Source organism: Ovis canadensis, chromosome 13 (genome assembly GCF_042477335.2).
Source record: "Ovis canadensis isolate MfBH-ARS-UI-01 breed Bighorn chromosome 13, ARS-UI_OviCan_v2, whole genome shotgun sequence".
In the NCBI taxonomy this organism is placed as follows: Eukaryota; Metazoa; Chordata; class Mammalia; order Artiodactyla; family Bovidae; genus Ovis; species Ovis canadensis.
Genome location: NC_091257.1, coordinates 49,764,699 through 49,785,599, shown reverse-complemented (window position 1 = coordinate 49,785,599; position 20,901 = coordinate 49,764,699). Strand labels below are relative to the sequence as shown.

Sequence of the window (20,901 nt, the reverse complement as noted above, 5' to 3'; positions counted from 1 at the left end):
TTTCTTTTAATCGAAGGATAATTAGTTTACAGAATTGTGTTGTTTTCTGTCAGACTATCAACGTGAATCAGCCGTAGATGTACGAATGTCCCCTATGCCATAGGCTTTTAAAGTGAGTTTCTTATCTGTAAAGTAAATCAGGCTGAAAGTGTTAGTCCTCCTGAGAATTACAAGAATTTTAAAGGGAGATGCATCCTGTTAAAAGAAAAACATCAGTTTGTAAAGATTTCCATGCCTCCATCCATGGCCATGTATTTTGGGGAATGTGTTATGAAATTTCTAGTTCCATTCAGCTCTCCCTCAATTTTCAGCCTGAGCATCCGGCATGTGAATGGGGTCAGACGGGTATCTGAAATCCCCCAGATAATGTCAGTTTCCATTTTAACCAGCCATTCAGACACCCTCACCTGTGACTTTATTATCTATTTTGTAGCTGTAGTTTCCAACCATTAGAAATTTTTAATTGCTTTTTTGCCACTCCGTTTGGTGCATTTGCTGTTTAATACACAATAAGATGACCAAAAATCTCAAGGCAGAGAGCTTGAGGTGATGGCTTCCTGAAGTGGCCACATAGTGAGACCCATGAGGGCAATTCCTCACGTGTGCAGCTACTCAGGTACCCCCTTCAGCCTTCCACATGCTGGTCACCAGGTCTCACTGCAAAGCCAGTCCTTCTGAGAGGCCTTAATCGAGGTATGAAAGCCTTGTTGCTCATAAGCTTTTGCACTCTTTCCTTTTGATGTATTTTTATCATTTTAAACACAAAAGTCATCATCTCCATCCTCGCCCGACCCCTGCCTTTCCTCTGTCACCTCAGGGTATGGGACCCGCTTCACTGCCCCAGACTCACAGCCCACTTAGATTCAAATTTTGTTCTGGAATTTTCAAGCAATATTGTACCTCATATATCTGTAAACCACCGCCCCCCCACCCCGACACACATCCTTCTAGAACTTTATTATCTGTGTTATGTACCCATCATATCATAAAGACCTGCCTTCAGCTTAAAGACAGTCGTTTCAGCTAACATTTAGTGTTTTTCGGTCGAGGGGAGCTCTGGCTAAGAAATCAGCAGCTCAAAACTAATTCAGGTCACAGCATTCCCATCTCTGCTGGATGGATTATGTCAGAAGCCTAATCCGGGTGCATCGGTGTCCGAGCCTGCTGGTCTGGTCCCGTCCACCTCTGCTGGCCGCTCTCCTGGTACACATTCAGGAGGAGTGGGGACAACCTGTCCTCTTCGGGCCTGGGGTGGGGATAACCAGGGCAAGCTTGAGAGGAGCCACGTGATGCCATTAGGCGGCTGGGCGTCAGCACATCCTCACAGGCGGTAGCCTTCGAGGGTGTTCATACGTGAAATACCCACCAGGGTGGGCCTTAGTGATCTGTCTTCCCCCAACACAAGGCCCACAGGAACCAGGAGGGGCATGACTTCCCTGTTCTCCGGCACCTCTGCCGGCAGTATGGTGGCCCCTGGTCACATGTGGCTCCTGAGTGCTTGAAAGATGGCTCATCCCAATTGAGATGGGCTGTAAATGTGTGATACGCATGCCAGAGTTCAAAGACATCACCAAAAAAAAAAAAAAAACTAAACTAAAATGTCCCAATAATTTTTATTGATTACCCTGTTGAAATGATAACATTTTGGATATATTTGGTGACATAAAATGCACCATTGAAACTATTTTCACCTGCTTCCTTTTGTTTGCCCTAACATGGCTACTAAAAACTTTAACATACTGCGGCTCACGTTGTATTTTTATTGAACCTCGACCCTCCATGGTCTAAAGAAGGAGTCCTTGGTCATACTGATTTCTCTCTGTGGTTCTGTCTCTGGGCCCTCAGCTTCAGCAGTGGGGGTCGGGCTGCAGGCGTGTTCTGTAGGTCGGTCTCCACGTACCTGCCCTCAGGTGGGCTGCTGAGGGCCGGGCTCTGTGTCCCCGGAGGCTCAGCCTCTCGAGGCCTCTCCCCGCCGCCAGCGTGCCCTTTCATCCATTCGTGACCACCCGCTTCCATCTCATCTTCGCTCATTGGGGTCCCCCAGAATCAGCACTGAATGAGGCCAGCTGAGCCCAGAGAGGGGCTCAGCCGCTAAGACCCGTGTTGTCACCGTGGGTGTTAAGTGTAGACCTGCAGAAGGCAGCTTGTTCATGGGATCTGCCTGCTTCCAACAAGATGAACACTTGGTGCTGTAAGCGTTTGAGGAGCAGCATACCCCGTCACTTTTCACTTTCGTGCACTGGAGAAGGAAGTGGCAACCCATCCAGTGTTCTTGCCTGGAGAATCCCAGGGACGGGGGAGCCTGGTGGGCTGCCTATGGGGCTGCACAGAGTCGGGCAGCAGCAGACCCCTTCCTAAAAGCAGAGCCTGCCCCAAGTGCAGCAAACACTGTCTTAGTTGTCGCAGTTGTGGCGTCTCATCATAAGTACATCCCAAGGAGTCAAGAAGGTGTGTGGTGTAAGTGTCAGTCGCGTCCAACTCTGCGACCCCATGGACTGTAGCCCATCAGGCTCCTCTGTCCAGGGGATTCTCAGGCCAGAATACTGGAGTGGGTTGCCATGCCCTCCTCCAGGGGATCTTCCCAACCCAGGAATCTAAGCCAGGTCTTCTGCATTGCAGGCGGATTCTTTACCAGCTGACCTACCAGGGAAGCCTAAAGTCGCTCAGTCGTATCCGACTCTGTGACCCCATGGATGGTAACCCTCCAGGCTCCTCTGTCCAGGGGATTCTCCAGGCAAGAATACTGGAGTGGGTTGCCATTTCCTCCTCCGTTGTCAAGGTGTGCAGCGGACACAGCAAGATATCTTGCTGCCAGAGAAGTGGGACTCTGCGTGGCCTTCAGAATGCACTGTTGTCCAGATGGGTTGAGGAAGAGATGGCTCTGATAGTTTTAATACCTGTTGAATTGTACCATCCTGCTAGACTTCTTATGTATTTGCTCTTAAGAACTTAGGAGCCCTTTGAGCTGCCATGGGAGGAGATTCTGACCGTGGGAGGTACACATGTGAGCCTCAGGTTTGCGTGGACCCCAGAGATCTGTGATGCCCGAGGGGCCCAGCCACAGCCCAAGTGATAATCTAGGACCATTGTTCTGTTGTGTGGTGTCCCTTTTTGGAAACCAGGGCCGGTTGGGCGCGGTGTGTGTAGCTGTAGAGTGGATCAGCATGGCAACTCAGACTCACACGCACTGCTGTGTGTGGAAGGCTGGTGGGCGAGCCTGCAGCCTGGGGCCTGCGTGCTGGCTGTGGGGTCAGAGACAGGAGGCCTGCCATCACCAGGCCCAGTTCTCAGGGTTTCAGGCCCCCCTGGGACATCACTGGTCCCACGGCAAGCTTTCCTTAGAGTTGCAACGTACATGCACGCAGTATCCTGCTTAGTATCAGCTGAAAGCGTTGCTACTGCTTTACAAGAGTTGCAGTTAAAGTGAATTATGTTCCCTGTGAACAACAGGAAGGGACGGTCAAAATACTAAGCTGCCCCCATTTCCCATCTGTGATTAGGCATGGGTCATACCCGTTCCTTCAAAACAGCCTTTAGATGATAGCCGTTTACTCCTTGGTGAAAAATAAGGTCAGTGAGATGTCTGAAAATTAACATCTCGACACCTGTGGGCCTGGCTCCCTACACATTTATTTCTGGCCTGAGGATTAAATAGAAAGCAGACCAGTGGAATATGCTACTCATTTTCTTTTGTTTCCTTTTTCTGCAGATTCCTATGACCCAAGCAGGGTGGAGAGGGTGTGATGGCACGCCGCTGGAGTGTGGGGCCGCGTCTTTTGCTGATGGGTGACCCCCCAAGCTGGCCTCAGCCCCCCCACCTGGGAGGAACCTCACTGGGCCATCCTTCCCCATGGCCAGGACACACATCGACTCCACAGAGTCACTCTGTGGAAATAAAGCAGTAGTCTGTTGAAAGCATCTGTTTTTATAGCATGAAGGGTTAATACCTATATTTAGAAGAGAGTTACAAGGACCCTCCTTAATGATGGATTTAGCCCAGTTGATAGAGCGTTTGGTGTTAATCTGGCTATATGTGAAAACTCAAATGTGGGTGGTTTAATGAATGATTTTGAAAGGACCAAGAATGTCATAAATCCCCCTTCGCATCCCTGTGGCCTGCTGCCCACGCTCACTTTCGGGAGTTTGGGGGACGTAGGCCATTGCTAGTGTTTCAGCACTTTGAGTTTCCGGGAAATGTGAACACCTATGTATGATCCATTTCTCATCAATTTGGCCTTCTGCTGCTGAAGTCACTTTACCTATTAAGTAACTTGCCATCAGCAAATGAAAGCGGTAGCTTGTAAGTTTCCAAAAGATGAAACCTTGTACCATGATGGACAAGAGTATTATTTATCGGCAATGAGACGCTCTGATCTTTTGCAAACATGCCATTGTCTGCTTTGCACTCAGTATTATCTATTTTTATTTCCTGTATGGATGTCTAGAAGTTCTTTATATGAGAAATAATTGCTGGTAAAATAGACCATTTTAACAAAGTAACTATATTTCTTTTTACCAAAAAAAATGCTATTTTTCTATGATGTAAACAGTTGTTAGGTGGCAGATTTTTAAGGAAGTTTATTGTATTTAAGAGTCTGTATCCCTTTGTGTGAGAGGAACCCAGAGAGGGTTCGCATTTGCTTTAAAGCATAAACCCCTCACCCATTCACAACTCTTGCTACTCTTAGTTTATCTTAGAAAGAGATGTCAATAGAGACATTTTTCAGGGTTAATAAAATTAACTTTTCACAAAGATTTTTTTTTTTTACAAATGCAGCTATAAGGTTATATTTGAAAATAACCCTCTTAGAACCAGCCAACAACATCCTTACAACAAATTTTTGCTGCCATATTCACTAGAATTACCAAAAAAACCCCATAGTTTCATCTTTGTTCATCTGCGGGGATGTGCCCTGAGACCAGATCCCCCTCCCCTCATCCCCATTGTCCCTTTAAAGAAATGTGTATTTTTATCTAGAATGATCTTTAATTAGCCTCTGCCTATTTTCCAAAAGTGCTAGAGACATTATATGTACGCCATTACAGAAGTATTATGAGGCCTATGTATTCTGCTGTTTACTATTGCATTAATCTGCACAAAGTTTATGCATTTTTTAAAAATGTGTTTGTCACTTCTTTCTAAGTCAGGCTTTCTCGTGAGCTAACATTTCCTCAATGGTTTCTGTCTCCTCCCTCCCTCCCTCCTTTTCGTCTTTTTTTCCTTCTCTTTCTCTTTCTTTTTCAGAAACCACCTTATCAGTTTCTAAGCATTTTGAATTCCTAAGATGTGAACTGCTGAGTGGTCTGCCATTTGGCCCTAAAACAGCTCTGGGCTCTCATGGCCTGCTTTTATCTGTCCCATATGATTGTATTTCATCAGAACTTCATGCATTTGGACAGTAATAAACAACACGGAGTCTAAGCAGTTCTGAGAAGTCTTTTCAAACCCACCTCGCAGCCTTGCTTCTTCCCTGTTTCTCATGGTCACTCCTTTCCAGATTTTGGTTCGTGTGAAATTAGAGGCTTTGCTTCTCACAGCCCGTGGGGATGACGGGCCGGGCCTATGCCGGGAAAATCACCGGAGTCGTCTGGTACCGCTGGGAGCAGCCACCTGGGGGATCCTTGTGAGGGGGTGTACATCCCTCTTAGGTGCAGATGAGAGAGGGTATATGTACACACGCACACGCACACGCACACACATGCATCATGTGTGTACATAAACATGCGTACAGACACGCATGTGTCATGTATGTACACTTACAGACGTATATACTTGTGTGTGTTGTGTATGTATATACATATTACCGGCTCTGACTTTCCCGTTACAGTCTTTAATTCCATCTAAAACATCTTTTAATCAAAAGAGTTCAACAGGAGCTTATTCCTCAAGAGAAAGAGAAGGATCCTAAAGGGAAGAAATCACAAACCAGAATATGACACGCTGTTTTCTTCTGAATCCTTGTATCATATCACTCTGAAACTATTCTAAAAATTTAGGGGAAATTATCAGTATTTATCCCTTTAACCTTAATTTCTAGATTCTAGTGTGTACATAAGTTTTTAGGAGGAGAGGTAACTGAAAATGTGACTTTTAAACTTGCATTTCCTGAGGTAAATAACGGTTTCTAATCCTATAAAATAGCTTGTCCAGAGGTTTTGAACTTTTGCTAATTATTCTTTTATTATTTCTATTTCTCATACATGCACAGCTCTCTCATCATTTGTGGCTGGAAAGGAAGTATTCATATTTTGTATTTGTCATTATTTTTCTCATTCATATGATTTACTGTTGGTGTTTAATAATTGGGGGCTTATAAGATTAAAAGTTCTAATTTTGACTATTTGGACTTTAAAAATGTGAGGAATCACAATTGAAATGTGTTTGTATCTCTTGATTTGCAAAAGAAGGGGTAAAATATTGGTAATATAGCTCTAATTACCTTTCTTTGAAGAAAATTCCTGGACCATTGAAAACCAAACATCTTTATTATTGTTTTGAACCTTCAGTTTCTGCAAACTACAGAAAACTCCCTCTGAAGGGTGCACCGTCCCTGACTGCGTCTTTAGAATCCTTTTCCGTGTTTGTACATAACTATTTGGGTCCCTTTTTTTAACATCCCTTAAAAATGTATGTACCGTGAGATCCTGATTTCCTCCTGAGAGTTGTAGATTGAGGTTTGATTCCTGTGGGAATTCTAAGTAGATCCTTGTCTGTTTCACATGATGGTTTGTGAAGGGCTGTCTGCTGTTCACAGAAGTCCAAGTGTCTAAACCCAAATGACCCTGTTGAGCTTAAACTCAAATGACTGCTTTTTGCAACAGCAAAATGACTCTCTGATAGCACCTTGGTTGTGGGTTTCTGGGGAAAAGATAAATTTGATTCTCAGTTGACACAACTACTTCCCAGCTCTGAGCAGAAAGGGCTGATGAAAGATAAGGTGAACCCGGCATCTCATCTGTAACCTTCCAAGATTACACTTGTGCGTCTTTTGTCTTGTTTAAAATGACTAAATAGTACACAGTTAAATGTCAGGTTAGCGTCCCCTGAAAACGGGCCAGCATTGCAGAATGCCTTTAACTATCTGGGCTCAGAGACCTGGATGCAGTACCACCACTCTTTAGGTGGTCACTGTTCCGCCAGATCCACCTGGCAGAGATGGAGTGAAGGGTGCAAGTGCCTTTCTTAAGCCAAAGCTGTTACAGGCCGGGGGGACTTCTGCATTTTCTTTCTGTTTTGTTTTGAACTCCTGATTCTGCACATCTGTTTGTGGGAGGAGGGTTGCTACTCAGGACAGGATTTAAGAGACTGATTCCAAGTGACCTTTAAGAGTCTGCCTGGTGGGAGGTCCTTTTCCAGGAGTGTGGGTTTGTCCTCTCAGGGACCCCTCAAGCCAAGAAGGAGGAGATGATAAAATAACATGAAAGATAGAATGGTCCCCAGCCTGCACGTCTTTTTTTTTTTTTTTTTTTTTTAAAGGTGGGGAGGAGTGGTAAAGACTGCAATTCAGCCTCTGGAAAACATTGATGGGGTCTAACCCACAGCCCCCCAGAACAGTCTCAGGTTCATGGGCAGCAGGGGGAGGGACAGGGCGCCTGTGGAGTTGTGTGTTAGTTGCTCAGTCATGTCCAACTCTGTGACCCCAGGGACTGTAGCCCGCCAGGCTCCTCTGTCCGTGGGATTTACCAGGCAAGAGTACTGGCGTGGGCTGCCGTTTCCTCCTCCAGGGGATCCTCCCGACCCGGGGACTGAGCTCATGTCTCTCGTGTCTCCTGCTTGGCAGGCAATTTCTTTACCACCACACTACCTGGTGGTTTCCAAGTTGTATTTAAAAAAAAGGTCCTTTTTACCTCTTTCCTATCAGCTTTTGCAGACTTGCCCTCATCCTCTCCTGGCTCCATGTGTGTGGAGCCCAAAGCTCAAGAGTTCCAGGGTCCTCTCCCTAGTCTGAAATTTCAGATCATGTCAAGATGCAGGCCTTAAAATGAAGAGCTATTCCCTGCCAGTTGGTAATTCAATGCACATATTAGAATATAACTGGAAAAGAAGTCCCTTGACCAAATTAATGCTGTAGCATGAAGCACTTGGGCCAGGAATTGGCTTTAAGCTCTGCCTAAACTCTCTGACTGTGGCCACCTCTGCTACCCACTTGGAAACGTTTCATAAGTGGGGGAAAGGGATTGAACTAAATTAGCTGGTTTCTTCCAACTCTAAGATGAAATAACTGTTGTTTGGTGAAATTGAAAGTCCATAGGGTCTTTCGCCCTGACAGAACAGTCCAAGAGTAAAATAATTTGAAAACTGCGGCTGTACATGATGGAAGACCGGGTCATTCCCGGGGTAGGGAATCTTGCCATGACTTAATCTTTCACCGGGGTGGTCCATGGTCCCCCTTCCCCCTTCCAATAACTTATCATGCTTTTGTTCCCCACCCCCGCCCCCCACCATAGTACAGACCAGCCAAGAGACTGACAACATTGAATTCTCCCAAACATTTTTCTTAGGTTAGAACAGGGTACCGCGGTGTTTATGAGCCTGGCAGTCAGTCCAAGGCATTAATCTGCAGTGTCCGCATAGACTGTTTTTCTCACAATTTAAATGCACTCAGGTTCAGAGAGTTTGTCTCTTCCCAGCTAAGTCGGCCTTTCTGCTTCTACCCCGAGCATAAATCTCCCCCAAGATAGTCAGCTTGTACTTCACAGACTGGAAACGCTGTCGATCACCCCATTGCTCAGCACTGGGGACAACAGCCCCGTGGGAAGCATCGTTCCTCCAGGTCCAGTCGGTGTCTGGTCTGGACTCAGTGGGAGAACCCAGCTCTTGAGGTAGAGGTTTGTGCCTGATCACATCGAGGTTCTATTTGCTGTCTTGTCTCACGGCTACTTCTGTCCTGTGCTTCCTGCTTTACTACCTATGGCTGTTTTTATCTTGCCTAACCCCACTGGCATTTCAGAGGTCATCATGGCAGAGCCAACCTGTATACATGCAAACCTAGATGCGTATTTCCCTGAAATTTCCTCTGAGTATGTAAAATCAGGGAACTTTTCTACACTGTTGGTGGGAATGTAAATTGGTACAGCCACTATGGAGAATAGTACAGAGGTTCCTTAAAAAACAGAGCTACCATCTGATCCTACAGTCCCACTCTTGGGCATTTACCCAGAGAAAAACATAGTCTGAAAGGATACATGTACCCCAGTGTTCATTGCAGCACTGTTTACAATAGCCAAGACGTGGAAACAACCTAAATGTCCATCAACAGAGGAATGGATAAAGAAGATTGGAACATATATGCAATGGAATATAACACAGTCATTAAAAAGAATGAAATAATGCCATTAGTAGCAACATGCATGGACCTAGAGATTGTCATTCTGAGTGAAGTCAGAGAAGGAGAAATACTGTATGCCATCCCTTATATGTGGAATATAAAAAGAAATGGATACAAATGAACTTTCTTACAAAGCAGACTCACAGACTTAGAGAATGAACTTATGGTTGCTGGGGAGAGGCGAAGAAGAGATAGTTAGGAAGTTTGGTATCACAGCATTGTTAATCAGCTATGTGTGTGTGTTACTAGCTTGGTCGTGTCCAACTCTTTGCAAGTCCGTGGAAGAAAACAAGGAAACCAACATTGTTGGGTTCCTACTGTGTGCCAGGTACGTTATAACATAAATTCAATGTACAACACTTTACAAAAGACACGTGGGTATAGAGAAGATAAATAATTGCTTACAGATGCAGCTCACAGCTGGTGAAAGGGCAGGGGTTCAAACCTATTTCTATGCCCCAAAGTCATGCTGTTCATTTTAGCTTGCTGCATCCCGGAGGACGAGAGAATGATCCTCTAGTTAGTCAAGAAATTCAAAGGTAACATCTTACAACACTATATGCATCTGTTAGAATAAGGTTCAACTGCTTATCTGAAAATTGGAAAAACCGGTAGCTTAAGTGAAATGCAAGCTTATGTCTCTCACACTTTCAAGGAACTCAGAGGCAGGCAGTCCGGGGCTAGCATGTCGGCTCCACGGTACCTGGGGAGCCTGGGCTCCTTGTATCTTTCTGTTCTAGCATCCTCTCATGGTGGCCTCCATCCTCAAGGTAACCTCATGGCCCAATATGGCTGCCAAAGTGCCAGTCATCTTGGACACTTTCCAGGTAGATGACATTAGGAAGAATTCTCCCAGATGAGTTAGCTTACTTTAAAGAGATGTCCAGGAAGTCCTAAACTCTTCTGCTTATATTCCATTTGCTGGAACTTAGTCAAACTAGCTACAAGGGAGGTTGGGAAATGTAGTCCTTTAAATTGGGCACCATTACAGACCTGAATATAATCATAATTCTGTTACCAGTGAAAGCAAAAGGGAAACTTGTGATGGCTAGTGGGGAAGGAATAAGAAATGTGAGATGGGGCCTGAGAGGATTCATTTTGAGAGCTTTGTAATTTTACCATAGGATCTGCCTTTTTTCGCATACAAGCTGTTAGGAGAGTTACTTTTGCCTTTGGGAAGCACTGAATGCATGAACTTGGACAGAAGTCTGTGTTTGAGTCACACCAATATTATGCCACACAGTTTATACCAATATTTTTTAAATGACTTTCTTTATTATAAATGTCTGTTACTCTTGGAGGATTCCCCATCAGAGATACAATCATGCCCATATTATATCTGGTTCAGCTACAATTCATGTACAAAGATTGTACCATGAAGAAAAAGAAGCTAAAGTTTGCAGACTTTATTTCATTCACAGTAGATTTTCTTTTTTCAGTTTGAGCACCTCCCATGGATAGTGTCTATGAAGGGGTTTGTTTCTTTCTTTATTCAGAGAAGTTTCAAGTTACAGGGGCTTCCCTGATAGCTCAGTTGGTAAAGAATCCACCTGCAGTGCAGGAGACTTTGGTTCGATTCCTGGGTCAGGAAGATCCCCTGGAGAAGGGAAAGGCTACCCACACCAGTATTCTGACCTGGAGAATTCCATGGACAACCATGGGATCGAAAAGGATCAGACACAACTGAGCGGCTTTCACTTTTAATTTTTCAAGTCACAGAAGCATTGCCTAGATCCTGCCAGCACACACAATAGAAAACCTCTTCTTATGAAAATAAAAGGTGGTTTCATGAATAAGACTTGCTCATGGTGTAGCAAAGAATCTCTGCAGGACAACCCAGAGTGAGCTTCAAGTGAGCTCTGGGATCACAATCTGGGTTCCCACCACCAGGGAACCCCATGATGACACAAATGGTGGAGACCGGGTGCAAACTCTCACTCCCACTCCTCAGTCTTTGCCAGGTTGGCTACACAGTTTCATTTGTTCTTGAGCGCTGTTTAGGAAACGTGGCAATTGGTCATTGTTCTGGGGCTGCACATCAATCCTCCAGTTTGAAGCTGGTGAGTCTTAGGACATCACTGGCCAGGGAGCCAGCCCAGCATGTGCCTCTGTGTGTTCCGCCCACTGATTAGTTCACAGGTACACTGGGGTCCACAGGGTATGATGTTTGGATTACTCCCATTGCCTTGAAAATATGCTCCAGCAGCCCCTCATTCTGGAAAAATGAACGACACACTTATCCCAGTCAATCCGAAGACCTGCAGGCTGAAGAAGAGTCACCCTAGCTGACCACGAATGTGTGAGAAACCAATGCTTACTGTGTATGTTCTTGAAATGTTTGAGGTTGCTTGTTACACAGCATTATATAGTAACCTGCTGACTGAGATATGGGCTAATTCCATTGTTCATTATATGCTGTTGTGATTATGGGGAGATTTGCGTGCTCTCAAGGCATCCATGAATTTTTTTTGAAAGCCTTTGTTGGATCTGTTACAATATTGCTTCTGTTTATGTTCTGGTTTTTTGGCCATGAAGCATGTGGGATCCTAGCTCCCCAGCCAGGAATTGAACCGGCATCCCCTGCATTGGAAGGTGAAGTCCCAACTACTGGATAGCCAGGGAGGACTCCATGAATTTTTATAATTTGCAAATGCCTGAGGTCAGGGCCTTTGGGGATATCAAGAATCACCCAGAGGGAGGTGTGTGCTCAAGAGATTAGCTCTCTGCCCTTTGACCCCATGCCTACCTCCGCTAACATGGCTAGATTGACCTGGGCTGGTTGCCTTGGGAAATCTCACCTCTCACCCACCAGGTTTCTACCTGAGGGCCAAAGTTGACCTCAGACCCTTCCTCTGATGCTTCTTCAAAGGCTAAAAATCATTAGAGGCATCTCTGCTTTTTGGACATTCAAACACTTCTCCAAAATCCTCACAGGAGGAGATGCTGTGTTTCTCAGTGCTCAGATTCGTGTCTTTGGAAATATCCTTGGCTTCCCTGGTAGCTCAAATGGTTTAAAAAAAAAAGAAAAGTTCTGCCTGCAATGCAGGAGACCCAGGTTTGATCCCTGGATCAGGAAGATCCATGGAGAAAGGAATGGCAACCCACTCCAGTATTCTTGCCTGAAGAATCCCATCGACAGAGGAGCCTGGTGGGCTACAGTCTATGGGGTTCCAAAGAGTCAGACACGACTGAGCGACTAGCACTCTCACTCTTGGTTTCTAAAGCGACAGTCACTTGAGAGGAAACAAGGAAATACCTCTGAGGTTCGTGGATTTCGAGTTGGCATTCCTGCCAAATAGCAACATTGGCTCCTAGCCGTTGGAATAAACGGCTTCAGGGATGAGCGACTGTGGCAAAAGGTGTCCCAAAGTCCCCTCCAGAGGAAAAAACCCTCCTCATAGAGCTGAGCCTGCAGGAGGGTGGTGACAGCTCCGCACAGCCCTAGAATGCTCAAGATTCAGCCCAAGGATGCTCAAGATTGGTGGGCAGGGCCTGGCTGTCTGTGTGGAGAGGCACTGGGAAGAAGCACGCTTTTCAGAGCCCGGAGGTGCACACTCTGTCCTGTGACTCCAGGGATGAGAATGACAAGGCTGTCAACCTGCGCATCCTTGGCAGAGGTGTCCCACCAGCGTTCAGGCACTAGAGGGCAGCATCAGCTCATTCCGAAGAGGGAGCTGGTCCAGAGCATCTGGTACCACCTGGCTCTGGGGAGGCTGGCAGCTTTTCCTGCAAATGGAACCCCTGACCTACTGATCTAAGATCTGGGTTGAGGTACTTTGCTGCAATCAGTCGGCATGAAACAAAGGCTCTTCAGAGATTCTGCTCCTGGACCCAAACTTGGTTTGTGAAAATATGCAGATAACCCACAAGCTTTTTGTTGGAAGCATGTATGTGCCTTAGAGCCAGAGGGGCTTTGGACAAATAGGCATCTGGTCACTTCTGTTATCACAGAGAGGGTTTCGTGAGGGTCAGATAAAATAATGCATGAGAGAGCTTAGCAAAGCGCCTGTTCAATCAAAGTTCATCAGCTGTCATGCTGTGGCCTGGAAAAGCAGCCATGCTGGGCACATGTGCTGTGTTGCTCGGTCACGTCCAACTCTTTGCCACCCGATGGGCTGTAGCCTGCCAGGCTCCTCTCTCCATGGGATTCTCTGGGAAACAATACTGGAGGGGATCTTCCCAACCCAGGGATCAGACCCAGGTCTCCTGCATTGCAATCAAATTCTTTACCACCTGAGCCACCAGGGAAGCCCATGCTGAGCACAACCCCCAGAGAAGAGGGGGCAGGAACTGGGGCTCTTGCAGGATGCCCCCCCACCACCACCACCACCCTGCAGAGCCCCTCCCGGACAAGAGACCCTCCTCGACATCCACAGAAGCGCAAAGACGGACCTCAGTCCTAGGCCGTCTGACTTCTGGAGCCTGGCTACCTATGTTGCGCAGAAATTGCCCCTTGGGTATGGATCCTTAGGGGAAAACAGCATCGGCTACACAGGTGTAGGGGTACCTGGCTGATCACCAGACTCACCCCCCAGGGCTGCAGCCCTGCCCATGCCCAACCCCCTGGGCAGCTCTGGGTCCAATTGCTCCTGGGTGTCCTTAGCTCCCTGGTAACCCCCTGCCGCCCCTGCAAGCGTGATACCCTGAGCCAAAGCCAAGTTATTTTGCACCCCCTCACCTGTTTTCCAGGTTTCCCTGGTGGCTCAGAAAGTAAAGAAGCTGCCCGCAATGCAGCAGACCCCGGTTCAAGATTCCCTGGGGGAGGGCATGGCAGCCCACTCCAGGATTCTTGCCTGGAGAATCCCATGGACTGAGGAGCCTGGCAGGCTACAGTGCAAGGGGTCGCAGAGTCGGACATGACAGCGACTAATGGTTTTATGTTTTCACCTGTTTTCAAAGGAGCTCAGCTCCAGAAGTTTCTGAAGGTGGTGACTGCTGAGAACTCCCAGGGGTTATAATCTGTAGGCTGTCGTGGGGATGGGTGGGGCTTGAGCGATCTCAGAAGTCATCTTGCCAGAGGCCTGGAGTCTACATTTCCCAGTGTTAGACTCGGCAGCTCATCAATTAGCCAGGTGGCCTGGGGCAAACACATCACCTCTTTGCGACCTGGTTCCCCATCTGTATAAGCAGCACGAGGGAGTCATTTTGGCTCCTCCCCTCACAGGGGACAATTGTCAGCATCAGGGCAGTGGGAACACTAGATGGATCCCCCGCACTCACACTTTCATATGGTGCTTTTTTGGTTTCATAGAGCAGCCACTGTGAAGAACAGTGCGGAGGCTCCTTAACAAGTTACAAATAGAGTTACCATTTGATCCGGCAGTCCCACCCCAAGCATATATCTGGAGAAAACGAATTCAAACAGATCCATGCACCCAATGTTCATCGCAGCACTATTCACAATAGCCAAGACATGGACACAACCTAAGTGAAATACACATATATATGTGTATGTGTGTGTATATATATAGCAATAAATATGTATATATATTTGTTGCTATATATTGAGAGACAGAGACAGTTGAGAGACAACTCAGGCAGCTCTCTGTGGGTCGCCTGCCCTTCTGCTGACTGCTCTTGTTCTAGATTTTGCTCCAAACCAGCTTTCCAAGGATGTTTGCAAAGTGAACAGTCTGAGATGTGTCCGTCACCAGGGCAAAGGACAGGTTTGTGGATGGCCAAGTGGGATAAAGACTGCCTCCCTTGGGGGCAAAGCTCAGGCACCCATTGCTCCTCTGACCCCCTGGGTTTTCAAAGTGCAGGGCTCCTGTCCCGCAGGTGGGTGTCACCTGGCCCTCTTCACGGAGCCCTGTGCCAACTGGGGGTTAGGGATTTGGATCCAGGGCGAGACAATACTGCCACCCTACCCAGTGCTCTTGCCGATGTCACACAGCCTCCATCCTGACTCCTGTGTCTGCCGTCCCCGCCCAGGATGCCCAGGTGGCCTCGCTTACAAGGTGGGTGCAGTCTCAGGACCCTCTCTTTCTGAACCCCTTTCAGCCAAGGTTGAAACCCTTGTTCACCATCATCTTGTGAGCCAGGCACACAGATATTTTCATTCCTTTTCTGCAGATGAAGCAACAGAGGGTCAGGAAGTTTAAAGATGCTTCCAAGGTCAGGTTATACATGGCAGAGGAGATGAATCTGAAATGTTTTGCACTTGTTGTTTAGTCCCTAAGTGGTGTCCGACTCTTTGTGATCCCATGGACTGCAGTCCGCCAGGCTCCTCTGGGATTTTCCAAGCAAGAATACTGGAGTGGGTTGCTATTTCCCCCTTTAGGGGATCTTCCTGACCCAGAGATTAAGCCCGTGTCTCCTGCATCGGCAGGCGGATTCTTTACCACTGAGCCACCAGGGAAGCCTCATCTGAAAATTAGTGCTACCTAAGAAGAAAAATACAGTACTGCCTCCAACCTCTCTCTCTCTCTCTCTCTCTCTCTCTCTCTCTATATATATATATATATATATATATATACACACACACATATATATATGTATATATATGTAATGTTGCAATGAATATGGGTGCAGACAGCTTTCCAAGTTGCTGGGTTTTTTCCTCTCTGGATAATTAGCTAGCAGTGGAGTTGCTGGATTATATGGTAGTTCTTTTTTAAAAAACATTTTTATTTGCCAAGTTTGTGCTTATTGTTATAATTTTTAAATTTAATTTTAATTCTATATTGATTTACAATGTTGTGCTAGTTTCAGGTGTAGAGCAACATGCTTCAGCAATGCCTCTATATTTACATACGCATGCATATACTCTGGGGCTTCCCTGGCGGGCTCAGACTGTAAAGAGTCTGCCTGCCAATGCAGAAGACCGGTTTCATTCCCAGGGTTGGGAAAATCCCCTGGAGAAGGGAATGGCTACCCATTTCAGTGTTCTGGTCTGGAGAATCCCCAGGGATGGTGGAGGCTGGCAGGCTCCATGGGGTGGCAAAAGAGTTGGGTGTGAATTAGCAACTAACCGAAAACAACATATACTTTTTCAGATTCTTTTCTAGTATAATTTATTGCAAGACACTGAACATAGTTCCCCGTGCTCCATGGTGCGGCCTTGTTTCTTCTGTATACAGCAGTGTGCATCTGTCAATCTCAGTCTTAATTTACCCCTCCCCCTTCCCCTTTGGGAACCATGTTTGTGGTCTATGCCTGCGAGTCTTTGTGGTTAAGTTCATTTGTGTCGTATTTTAGATGACACACATAAGATGACATATGTCTTCCTCTTTCTGACCCACTTCACTTAGCCTGATCATCTCTAGGTCCGTCCTTGTTGCTGCAGATGGCATTATTTCATCCCATTTAATGGCCGAGTAGTAGTCCTCTGTATATGTGCACCACAGCTTCTTTATCCATTCATCTGGCGGTGGACACTTGGGTGGCTTCCTCGTCATGGCTATTGTAAATAGTTCTGCGATGAACATCGGGGTGCATGCATCTTTTGGAATTAGCGTTTGCTCCAGATATATGCCCAGGAGAGGGGTTACAGGGCCATATGGGAACTCTGTTTTCAGTTTTCAAGGAACCTTCATACTGTTCTCCAGAGCAGCTGCTCTTCTGTCCCTTTTGTTGCAGATTTTTTCATGAAAGAGACCTCTGAGGAAACTTCAACTGCAGGTTCCAAACCCTGTGTGTGTGTGGAGAGAGAGAGGAGGTGGGAGTGCACCCTGGAAAGGGGGAAGGAAACGGGCTTGGCTGACATTCAGGATTTTGGTGACAACCTCAAGTTTTGGACAAAACCAAATTCAGGCTGTGGGGCCTGGTCACGTGTCTGCCGCTCCCACTCCTCTCTGGCCCTGGGGCTTTGTAAACACCCAGCGGGTTCCCACAGTCGCTAGGCCTGCTTCACCCAGAGGAACCCTTGTGATGCGCTGCCCCCACAGGGATGGAAACTGTGAAAGTGTAAACTGCACCCCGGGTCTGAAGACTTCAAAAAACAAATGCAAAGTAGTTCCATATTTTTAGATTACACATCGAAATACTATTTTACTGGGTTAAATATAACACATTACTAAATTTCATCTCTTCTCCATTTTGAAAGGTGCTACTGGGGAACTGAAAGTCACTGACAAATTCTCAGGTGGTTCAGTGGTAAAGAATCCACCTGCTGATGCAGGAGATGCCGGTTCCATCCCTCGGTCCGGAAGATCCCCTGGAGAAGGAAATGATAACCCACTCCAGTATTTTCGCCTGGGAAATCTCAAGGACAGAGGAGCCCGGCGGGCTACATCCATAGGGTTTCAAAGAGTCGGTCGGTTTCAAAGAGTCGGACACGACTGAGAGACTAAATAACAATAACAAAGAGGCTTGCGTGTGTGGCTCACATCGTCTTTCTCTTGGGTGATACTGCTCTGTCGGCCACGGCATGCTCCAGGAAATGGGCGGGGATGACGAACCCGTCCAGATCACACACCTAGTTAGAGGCTTGGCTGCAGCTGAGACGACGCGGCCCCTGCCCTTGCCGCCTCAGCCAGGCGGCTCTGGGTGAAGCCCGCTCTGGGAGGTTTGGAAGGAAAATGAGATGGTCCTGTTTTCTCCATCGCAGGCTCCGAAGCACCCAGCACAGGGCCTGGCCCAGTAGCACAGGATGCGGGTTGTCAGGTTAAATCATCCTCCTTTCAGGCTGGGTGCCTCCGACGCCTTTGCAATGCTGCCCCCTGCTGGCCAGTTAGTGGAAGTGCCCAACCAGGGCTCAAGCGCCGAGATGGCTGGTTTTGTTATCAGAACGTGTTACTGCTGTGTACAGCGTGTGCGTGTGTATGGGTGATGGTGCATGTGCACAAACCAGCGCTTGTTTTAACACTCCTCAGCTGACAGTGGTCCTCAGCGTCACTCTCCTCCCATTTTCGGAGCAGCAGTTGTTGGGTCTAAACTTCTAGCAGTAAGGAAAGAGTCCCTGTTTACAAACCGGGGTCCCCACACACCACAAGAGCCTTGTGCAGCGCTGATCTCTGGCTAACAAAACATTATTCCTGAATAGCGGTACCCTGCGGGCCCCCGGAAGTCTTAAGTAGGAAATTCTCCTTCAACTCTATTGTAGTTCACATGTTCCCTGCTATGGCAAGGAACGGGAGAAAGGAGCAGGGCGCCCCGCTGGATCCTCCAATGGCGAGACAGACAAGAACAATGATAATTCACTAGCTGGATTTTCAAATAAAATGGGAGAAGCATTTTTTATTAAAAGGAAGAAGGGACATCCCTGGTGGTTCAGTGGTTAAGACTGTGCTTTCAATGCAGTAAGTGTGGGTTCCATCCGTGGTGGGGGAATTAAGATCCTGTATGCTGCCTGGTGTGGCCAAAAAATACATATTAATGAATTAAAATAATTTTTTTAAAAAAAGAAAAAATGAGGCATGATGTCTGATGGCTGAGATTCCTGAGTTTTGATCCCCAAAACACGTGGTACAAATGTTCATGTGTTGGGAACACATGTAAACAGGTGACTGAATGTCCTTACCACCCTGAATGTAGGCTCATCTGAGCATGCCACATGGAGAGCACAGTGGGGCTCCAGTCACTGAGAGGCTTAAAATCCCTCCCTTCTTATTAAATCCCATTTTTTTTTTCAGGCCTTTGCTCTGTGCCAGGTGATGGCCAACGAACCTGATAAGCTGGTGGATTAATGCTTTACTCCTTTCTATGTTCCAGTTCTGCAGTTCCACTTGGCCTTCTGGATGGGTACGGTGATCTGCCTGTTTGCTCATTCGACACATACCTCCTGCCAAATACATAGTTGGTCAGTCCCCAGGCCAGAGATACTCAGTGTCTTCTGTGATAAAGAGACAGATGGAGAGACAGAGACAGGGACAGACAGGGAGAATTTCAGCGCACTGAGCAGTTTCTAAGTAGCAGAGTAGTGAAAGTGAAAATCAGTCAGTCCTGTCCGAATCTTTGCAACCCCGTGGACTATACAGTCCATGGAATTCTCCAGGCCAGAATACTGAAGTTGGCAGCCTTTCCCTTCTCCAGGGGATCTTCCCAGCCCAGGGATTGAACCCAGGTCTCCTGCTTCACAGGCGGATTCTTTACCAGCTGAGCCACAAGGAAAGAAGAATAGAGATATCTCTAAATAACTGGATTTGAAATCAGGGAAGATAACACAATTCATTGCTTGACAAATGAGACCTCCCAGAGGAGGAGAGAGTTTGGGATGCATTTTGAGCAGCGAACAAGTGATCTCTAGGGGCAGCAGTGGGGAAAGAACCTCACGCAGGAGGGTATAGTGTACAGGAAAGCACCCAGCTTGCGAGGTATTGCCCTATAGCCGGGTGGGAATTTCAGGTCCCCCAAAGTGAAGTAGGACATTTGGCTTTCTTCAACTCTGGACTTTTCTAGAGGACTTCTTCCAACTCTTGCATCTAGGGACGCCACCTCGGTGATGCATGTCCCTCCCACTGCAATTACATCAGGATCTGTGTGGGGTCAGTGAGACATGCAGACTTTTATGAGTTATGTGCTTAAAGTTGTCCCAGATGGGGACAATTGTCCCTGAATAGATTCACCTGCTCAGTCCAGATGTGAGTAAGACACCTGAGAGGTCTGCCTTGGTCCGGTTGTTTATTAATAAACATAGATGCACAAAGGAAAATGACAAGACCCATTTGGGTGGGGGGGGGGATCCCTTGAGGGATGGGAAGGGATTCGTCTCTCTTGGTTCCCTTCCGTTCCTGATTTGAGGTGAATAATGTGTTAATCACCCCCTTGCTGCCTCACTAGCGCGTAAGAATGAAATATTCCCCCAGCAAGCAGTTCTTCCTACACAAATGCTGGCCAGGGCTTTCTCTCCCCCTGGAGAGCTATTTGCTGCCTTACACATGTGCAGCTGAATTTTTCTTCTCCCTTTCCATTCTGCTTAGTAAGCAGACTCTGAATAATGACACCTGCATCCTATTCAGTCTGCAACGTGAGCCAAAGGGGAGAGAAGCTGGTGTGTGAGGGTCCAAGGGCAGCGAGGGCTGGGGCAGCAGGGCCTCACTTCCTCTGTTTCCTATCTAAGGAAGCAATGGGGAGGTTTCAGAGTCAGGATCGCAGGTCGATAGATGGTGATGCTTCTTGCTTATTGATCGTCCGCACACATTCAACCCACAGCCCATGGATGGTCAGCCTGTTGGTGGTTCCTGTTTCCCTGCCACTTCCCTTTTAGTGGAACAAAAATTTAACTCTTTGCTAGGGCCTTAATAAGGCGGACATTGGAACAAACACTGTTTCTGTCCCCAGTGATTTAGCACTTTGAACATTTCCATCCTGAAAGCACTTATACACACTTAGGAAGAAGTCAGCTCTTCTGAAATCAACACAGTACTAATTTGAAAATAGAATCATCAACACAGACACCAAATACCTCTGTCATCACCTTTAGTGGACACAGGCTCCTTGTGTGCGTACAAACATTGCCCAGATACCACGGTGCCCTCGTTTCTGGTATTTCGAAGTGTTGTTGTTGGGAGCTTCTTGACAGAAGAGTTGATGTCACCATCCACATTACCCTGATGGTATTTGTTTTTCTATGAATGGACATTTAGGTCACATTTTCCGTCCACGTCTCCTGCCGGCTGTGAGCAGCGACATC

The 20,901-nt window shown here is 46.9% G+C and overlaps 1 protein-coding gene across 1 annotated transcript in view; it reads left to right on the top strand.

Annotated features, from left to right (window-relative positions):
* Positions 1 to 5,422, top strand: part of JCAD (junctional cadherin 5 associated) — a 37,777-nt gene extending 32,355 nt beyond the window's left edge. The window contains exon 4 of the mRNA XM_069546456.1: positions 3,710 to 5,422. Within this exon, the coding sequence (XP_069402557.1) occupies positions 3,710 to 3,744 (35 nt within the window). The 3' untranslated portion in view covers positions 3,745 to 5,422. The remainder of the gene's footprint in view (positions 1 to 3,709) is intronic.
* Positions 5,423 to 20,901: the final 15,479 nt, after the last annotated feature.